The 8,582-nt window shown below is 43.9% G+C and overlaps 1 protein-coding gene across 1 annotated transcript; it reads right to left on the reverse strand.

The window, feature by feature from the left end:
• Positions 1–4,950: 4,950 nt before the first annotated feature.
• Positions 4,951–8,183, reverse strand: drd4-rs (dopamine receptor D4 related sequence). Its single transcript, XM_067254691.1, has 5 exons — positions 8,149–8,183; positions 7,869–8,073; positions 7,629–7,741; positions 6,044–6,753; positions 4,951–5,154 (listed from the first exon to the last, which is right to left on the reverse strand). Exons 1-5 carry the CDS (start codon positions 8,181–8,183, stop codon positions 4,952–4,954), a joined length of 1,266 nt encoding a protein of 421 aa, XP_067110792.1. The 3' UTR covers position 4,951.
• Between the last annotated feature and the right edge of the window lie 399 nt (positions 8,184–8,582).

An 8,582-nucleotide genomic window follows, 5' to 3' on the forward strand; every position in this document is an offset into this window, starting at 1 on the left:
CTGTAGCAATCCGCCTAGTCCATCCCTACACGGTCTGTATGAGCATCAAGCTTTAATCTTTTGAGTATATTTAATCTATCACATCAATCATTGACATCAGTGAAACATTAACAAGCATGAACATGTCGATCGTCACACACACAACATACCCGTGACATACCATCCATGTTTTCTGTATGTGTTCAACTTTAACTTGGGACAGTTCCAGAGGCAATGTCTCTGGAACTGTCCCAAGTTAAAGTTGGCAGCTTGTATCTGTGTTGAATCTGCCTCTGTCAGCAGTCCTGTTGATCCACTTCCTACACCTTAAATTTTTAACCTGCTGGTTAAACATTTAGTCATTTAGCAGGTGCTCTTATCCAGAGCGTAAACAGGCCTCGCACCCGTGAGACTGTGTCTGGATTTGGCTTCATCTCTCCATCTATGTGTTATATGTGTCAATGCATCCTTTATTGTGTAAAGGACAACAAAATAGGGTTTTGTCATTGAATGTTTCCCCGTTTGTCCCTGACTGACTGTATGTGAAGGTGTTATTTTTACACACACTATTATTGCATTCTTAGGAGTAAAACATTCTCGATTCAGACATAGCGGCATGGTGTTATGGAAAGGCTGTTCGCAGCAAATGTAGTTCTACCCCTTGTGGAGATGTATAACGTGTCAAATATTTTTTATATATTACTAAAATATCAAAAAGAAACATATCTTTACTGTTAATTCATTTTCAGGTTTTCAACTCGGAAGACAACTCTCTTTTGACTTCATAGATAATAATAAGCTGTTATCACAAACACTCCACCTCCTTTGGGGATTGGAGCAAGTCTGGTGTGCAAGTGGCATGCTCGTGCTGCTTGTAAGATATGTTGTAACCTAGCAACAAAAGTTTCTCCTAACTTTCGACCTAGTCCCCCGCCAAGGCCTGGCTCAGTCAGGGCATCCAATAACAGGCTGACAGCTCGAGGACTTCCTCTTCTCTGCTCAGTGAGGCTGCTCCTTCTCTCTTCTGTTCCTCATTCCAGCTTTGGCTTTCCAAACAGAAGCCTTATGGAAATAATCACAACAATCACAATTCCGTCACAGTGCGAGTGTGAAATAGTGCATATTCTGGGATGCATTTTAATGAACGTATTCCAACGACACCGATATGTGGTGAGTTGACCATACAGTAAGTGGTAACATAAATATCCCCCTGTCCTCATCTCAGCCGTGTAAGATCCTGCTCAATTCTCTGCCCAGCTGCTGTTTGGTCAGACAGTCGCTAATGAGACTGTTGGCTGGTGCAGATGTCATCTTTGTTTAAACATGGCTTCTACTGAACTAGTACCAGACCTACCAGAACTAGACCATAACTTAAACTGCTCAGGATCTGTGCTCAGGGTGTGTATGTTGGTCTGTCTTTAGCACTAGTCATCATGGTGTTATTATTGAATAGATGGCCATGATCCCCAGAGCCAGGGGATGAAGGGCTGTGTGTTCCTGTTGTGTATTTTAGAATGACATCCTTTAGTGTTTGGATTGTGACACAGTGAGTAAATGCAGACATTGCCATTCATAACCCTCCGCTAAAAAGACATCCCAAGCAACCCTCCTGTATTCCTCCTCTACAGTATTTCAGGAGTGAGAATGTGGGGAGGGAGAATATGGATTGTTTTAACAAAGCGGGGAACAGAGAGCTAGAGATCGATGGGAGGCTGCTTCATATACCCCACCCCCCCTCCCACCCCCTAGCAGGTATTAGTTTCTCACTGTGAAATTGCTTTGTATAAAGAAATAGAAAGTAGAATAAGACCCCCCGATGACAAAATCAGCCTCATAATCAACATGTGGCGATAAAGTCTTTCCTATCAAATATGGAAATAGTATGTCATTGATTTGTACTAGCTCTGCAGCAAATCACAAGCCAAGAGTTTTTTAGAGTTGGTATATTATAATAATTATATTTTGATTAGATATAAGTACTCGGAGCCCTTGAACTGTAGCTACAGCATCCTCCCTGTGTAGACAGGGAATTACTCAAAGAAAGTGTAAATGAATGCATAGGTCATGTAAAGTTTTTTTTAAGAGCATCTAGATGGCAAAAATAAATTGTTTTCACTTTGGCTTTTTATTTTTCTTCGAATCAATGTCAAATTGATAAAATGTAAAACGATTCTGTAGTAAATATCATTTTTGTCAGACCCTTTAGTTGAAGTGCCATTGTTGGTGTTCAATTATTATTGTAATGCTTAACATGACCTTGATGATGAGGAACATTGAGAGCTATCCTCAAGAAAATCATACTGCTTCACTTCTGTAGTATGGGAGCGTCAACGGCACTTATCCTTGCCCCTGGGTGCTCTAACAGCTCATCTAGCTGCCTATTCAAATGATTACTCCTACCTCTCATCCAGCTGCACTATCTATTCATTGTCCCATTGGACTTATAGGGACCTAGTTTGAAATAGATGCCATTTAAAGTTTTTACAGTACTTTGATTCATTACATTACTTTACTAATGTGTCCACCAAGCCACTGTTTACCTTTATATATTGTACATGCATTGTGTGTATTTACGTTAGCCTCTCATGCAGTGGATGTTTGACAGCTGGTATTTGTTTTTGGTGGTCCACAGAGCGTCCCATACTGTACCATCTTGTGAAATTGTCTGGGCTTAAATTGTTCAAATAGACTAGAGTATTGAATGGCTTTAACAGAGACTCACCATTCAATGAATAGGATGAGGTGAGGATGGATCTGTTAGGTGTAGTGGATGACTGTAATGCCTCTGTTTAGCACTGATGGTGTTTTTTCTGCCTCGCTGAAGAGTCACAGGACATACAAGGGAAAGGATAGAAAAGCAATGCATGGAAAACTGCTGTTCAAAACCCATTACACACAAAAGGAATGGAGAGGGGAAGGGGTGGAGGAGACGAGACAGAGGACAATCTTCTAATCCATGTTCTCTATTCAGCTAATCTTAGATGCTGGAGAAGACAAAAAGCCCAACAAAGAAAGCATCCCTTGGATGGGAAATTAAAATAACAATGAAAAAGATGTAAAACACAGAGGTGTTATTCTTATTCAGAAGTTATATCATATCTGTCTGAATTGTGAGCCTGTGAGTCACTAGAAACCTCAAGTTACAGTATAACAGGGACCCTCTGATGTTTTCAGATAGTAAATTATAGATGTATTTACCACATGGAGGCAAAAGTGGTAAACTGTAGTTTGACAATTAGTCATTCCATGTTACCTTGGCAACGCTGTGGTTTCCATGGGTATTTCTCTAAAATGAGACAGTGTAATGTAAAAAAGAAAAAGAAAAGATAATGTAAAAACAAATATAGAATAGAGAAGAGTGATGCTCTCTCATACTGCATACACTTTAGATACCCTTCCAGAACAATTCCATTCCTTTGTGAAAGGCCATCATGGCTGGGCAGAGATGAAAACCTCCCAGCTTGATTTATCAGGAAGTTAGATCACTTCTGATGTTCAGCTGAGAGGAGGCTGTCACATAGAGAGCAGTGGTGTGGTCCCTTTGTGTACACACATACAAACACACGCACACACACACACACACACACACACACACACACACACACACACACACACACACACACACACACACACACACACACACACACACACACAGGGCTAGTCACCAGTAGGCTATGTCTCAGTTACCAGCTACTGTAGGTGTTTTCATTCAACTGGGTGCCAGCTGGGCACATCTCTTTGCGATGGTTGCCGTGGCCATCAATCATGCAAATTAAATAGCATGATTGAGTTCCTTCTTATGTTGATAACACGATAAGCTTCCTTGTTATGTGTCTGGGTGATGTGGATCATTTCCCATGTCTTTGTCCTATGGAATCAATAGCAGGTCTTCTGAAGCCAGTTCATGACAGTTAACAACCCTTACAACCGCATCATTCCACCATCCACTTTAGTCTTTTAATCGTTTCAGCTTTTAATGACAAGACGTGCTGTTTACAGTTTGTCACAGACACCTCTTCACAGCACTTTTGCAATACTTCACAAGTCATAACATTACAAATGAGGTCATTGTTAATACTGTAACTTTCACAATTTCCATTGGCTGTGAAACTCCAAAAATAGATTACTGGTGTGTAAACATGTACAATTTCTTCCCCATTTGCACAGGCAATATTTTTTGAAGTCAAATAGAAGTGTCATTGTTGTCCTAAAAAACTGTTTTCACTCCCCAAATCGAAATACCCTTATGATTTGGACAGGTTTTTATTACATAATAATGTTATGTTATCTTTGTATCTCCCTGCTCAGAATGTATTTTCTATTACAGGGTTTTTTGAGATGCAACATAACGTCCAAAAACGCTTACAGCGAAAGTTGTAAAATAATATTCGTTGTTTTAACCCAGATTGAATCCTTTAGATAATTTTTTGACAGTTAGTTCAATATCAACTACTGTGAGATTTATAGCAAACCTGCACATTATAGGAAATGAAAGCTAATTATACATGAATATTTTATTTGAAGAATAACATACCTATTTCAAATACATTTATAATCATTAACTGTTCACATTTTTATGCCTCTGGGCTATGATATCAACAGTATTCACATCTATTGTAGGCAATCAATATTTACAGGAGTAAACTCAGCAATGTTTGATTTTCTATGTAAAAACACTGGAAAAGAGTCCATGTCCGTCAGTCCACTAAGTTCTCTAAGGCATTGGGCAAATATGGTTGTCAATATGGTTGCAAGTTTATTTATTTGTGTAATTGTTTAATTACTGTTGATCACTATACATCTGGCAAGCACTTACAGTAAACCCAAAAAATGAAAGATGTCATGTTTAGCAACAGACAGGTTTTGTGAAAGACCTTCCAGAAGTCAAGCAGCATGTCCAATACAACCTATCCAGGTGTCAAAGGTAACGTTGAAGAGTTTAGCGAAAGATACTTTTCCCATTGAGGCGGTTTCATGTTCGACAGCAGAGCAGTTTGTGAAAGACGTTCCGGAACTCTACGTTGAAGGCGGTGTAGATGATGGGGTTGACGGCACTGTTGACGTACCCCAGCCAGGTCACCACGGAGATCAGCGTGGGCCCGATGTTGCAGGACACACACAACACCTTGGTGACATGCACCACAAAGAAGGGTGTCCAGCAGGCCAGGAACACTCCTATGGGAAGCAGTGGAGAGGCGGTCACACAGAGACAGAACCAACAGCTGGTGGACATACTGGTAAACCTCTCTTCTTACCTGGCCAACAGATGAAGCTGCCGCTACACTCCGTATTTCACTGTGTTTAATTAACACACATTGATTCTAATTTAAAAAGTGACAAATGCTGTGCATGTGTATTATTGGATGCTGAGGAAATTGTTGTTTCCAAGGAGATAGTGATTACAGGTTGTTCTGGTTTGTATTGCTGCACTAGCACCTTCATTATACACCCAACGGGGCACTCTGGTGGGGTTCACAAGATTACCAATTAGCTGCGGATAATTCACTTCTTTGCAGAAAGTGCCACCAGAACTTTATTTCTGTTAGTATGTCTTAAAACAGAGACCACGTTCTGGACGCTCTTTACTGTATACCCCAGGATGTCATTACTTATCTGAACAAATAATTGTTTTGCTTGCTGACAAACACACTCATTCTTACACTGACTCACACAGACACACACAGAGACATAGACCATCTTTTTTGCAGACACAGTTGGGTCAGGTCAAGCACAGCAGGTTCAATATACCCTGGGGCTTGTCAGTACAGCTTACCAAGCATATGTAAGCCCATGTAAGTAATAAGCCTTACCAGTGTAAGTGATATTAGACAATTACCCTCCTCCATTTTGATAAAAACATTAACATGATGAACCCATGGGGGCAAGCCGAATCTGAATGCTACATTATACTGGTCCATGCCAAACAATGCAGCTCCCCCTAACAATTGTAGCAAAAATGCTTTTTGTATTGGGTTATGGAATCATGTTTTTTTTACGTATGCAAATCACAGTAGACATGTCTTTGACAAACAACGACACACACACACACACAAATTTGACCTACCCACAACAATGGGCAAGACCTTCATGGCTTTGCGCTCTCTCCCGCTCACTCTGCTGCTCTTGCTGTTACGTCTGCTCTTCTTGCCCCCGCGGGTCTTGGGCAGGCCGTTCTCCCTGCCGCTGTCCCCCTCCCTCGGAGGCCTCTCCGTGGGCTCTGCATCCGACATGCTGTCCAGCTGTGTGGTCATGGGGTCGCTCTCCGCCCCACCCCCGGTCCCCACCCCCGCCCCGTCCGGTTGCTCCTCCGCCACCGGGGTTGCCGTTGGCGACGCGGCGGACCCAGCGGACACGGAGGTGGGGCTGAACCCAGCGGGCATGAGGTACATCACCTTCTCCCGCCCGCTCCCTTTCCCCGCTTTCTCCCTGCTCAGGGCGGAGCTGAGGCGCAGGGAGAGGCTGCAGCGGCCTCCCCTTGTCAGCTGGGAGCGACTCCTCCCAGAGCTCCACCTGCGCAGCCCCCGGAACATCCAGTAGTACAGGAAGAGCATGACGGGGCAAGGCACGAAGAAGGAGCAGATGGAGGAGTACACCACGAAGCGGTCGTCCTCCAGCTTGCACACCCTCGGGTCTCGGTCCGGCACCTGGTTGAGGCCGAAGATGACGGGGCTGGCCACGCCCAGGGAGAGCACCCAGGTGGCAGTGATGAGGCCGAGCTGGCGCAAGCTGAACTGGTTCCTGTTGTACTTCAGGGGCACCACCACTGCGATGTACCTATAGAAAACGCATCAATAACAAACAGCCTCAAATTCAATTTCCTGCCACCTTAATAGCAGCTGACTTTAAAAAGAGCAATTTCCTGTCACCATAGTTGTGAGGACAGTCCAGCACCAAAGGGAATCCAGTCGTGAGTGTCAGACATGTTCCCATCACAGAGAAGAAATAGGGCAAAGTAATGATCCTGAGTGGTTCTGGTTGCTGTGAATACCTGGTATTGCCCCCCATACCTCCTCCCTACCCTACCTTCTCTGCCTTGTAAAAACATATTAATCTATCTCTGGTGATTAGAGTCCATGTTGCTCAGTTTCTTGTGTTCTGATCAAATTTAATTGCTTTACATTCCACAGCCCGAGTCTCCTGAACAAAAACACATTAGATGTAAATGTACCGGACATGCGTAGACAATTGTATTTGTTATCAACAGGATACAAAGCTGTTCTCTAGCAGTCTTTTTATGCAGTTTTAGGGTATTAAAGTATTAGATTAGTAGAGTGGTTTGTTGTGATGGGTTTCTTGCTGTGTTGTGTAATTGCAGTCTTTGATTCACTCAGCTCTGCCCCTTAACTCCATTAGCTAGCCTCGTAGGCCTGGCCAATTGCTTATGCCCTGGTTAGCATTCAATGTGTTATTCCGAATGAATCGAAGTCCCCACCTCCCTTTCACTTAGAAACCACATTGAAAGTCTGGAGGAAGCCCGGGAGAAAATTGATGTAGGGTAATATAACTTTCTGATATGTTTTTGGAGTATTTTATGAAAGCAATGTGTTACAATAACTACCCTTTTCTTGAGAAAACTGAAAACACTCGTTGGTTAACAGGTGTGGCGTAGCCAGGTGTGTGTGTCCTCGGGCATGTTAGATATGAGTCACCTGTCCACGCTGATGGCACACAGGTTGAGGATGGAGGCAGTGCACAGCAGGACATCCATGGTCATCAGAGCATCACAGATGTACGTGCTGAGGGTCCAGATTCCTCCCAGGAACTAGACACAGACACAACAAACACCATCAGCAGTGACCTAAACACTAATCCTCATTCAAAGAGACAAGGCAGGGACACATACTGTACGCTCTGCGCACACACACACACACACACACACACACACACACCTCAGAGTAGACGTAGAGAGGAAGCACCAACACAGCCAGCAGTAAATCTGCCACAGACAGGCTGATGATGAAGTAGTTGGTGGCTGTTTTGAGCGAGCGCTCGGTGAGCACACTAAGACACACGAGGATGTTGCCCAGGATGATGATCAGTATCAGTGGCACACCCAGAATCAGCGCCAGGTAGTTGTAACCCCCCTGATCCAAATCCCCCTGGTCTAAGCCCCCCTGGTCCAAGCCCCCCTGGTCTAAGCCCCCCTGGTCCAAGCCCCCCTGGTCCAAGCCCTCTGGAGGGATGCCGGGTGTCACGTTGTCCATGATGGAGGCCCCAAACAGCACTGCTGCACTGAAGTTAACATCTGAGGAGAGAAGAGGAGGGTTGAAAGTGAGTGAGTGTGTGTGGGGGGGGGGGGGGGGGGTGGCAGACGCGTGTGTGGCAGATGTGTGAGGACCCTACCTTGAGGATGCAAAGCTCAGAGTTGAGCAAAGTGTGATCTGTGTTTTGACCTTGGTGTGTCGGTGAGGTGCGTTGAGTGTGTATGTGTCAGCCCAGTGTGTTCCTCTGATGACTCCTGTCACAGCCATGGTTAGCGTAGATCACACCTCAGTCACGCGTGTCTTCTAGGGTGACATCACACCAAGCATAGAACAGATGGGAAAGACAAAAGTTAATCTTCATATGACTATTTTCTCAACTCTTCAACTTTTGTGCCGAAA

This window comes from Osmerus mordax, chromosome 17, assembly GCF_038355195.1.
Source record: "Osmerus mordax isolate fOsmMor3 chromosome 17, fOsmMor3.pri, whole genome shotgun sequence".
Lineage (NCBI taxonomy): Eukaryota > Metazoa > Chordata > Actinopteri > Osmeriformes > Osmeridae > Osmerus > Osmerus mordax.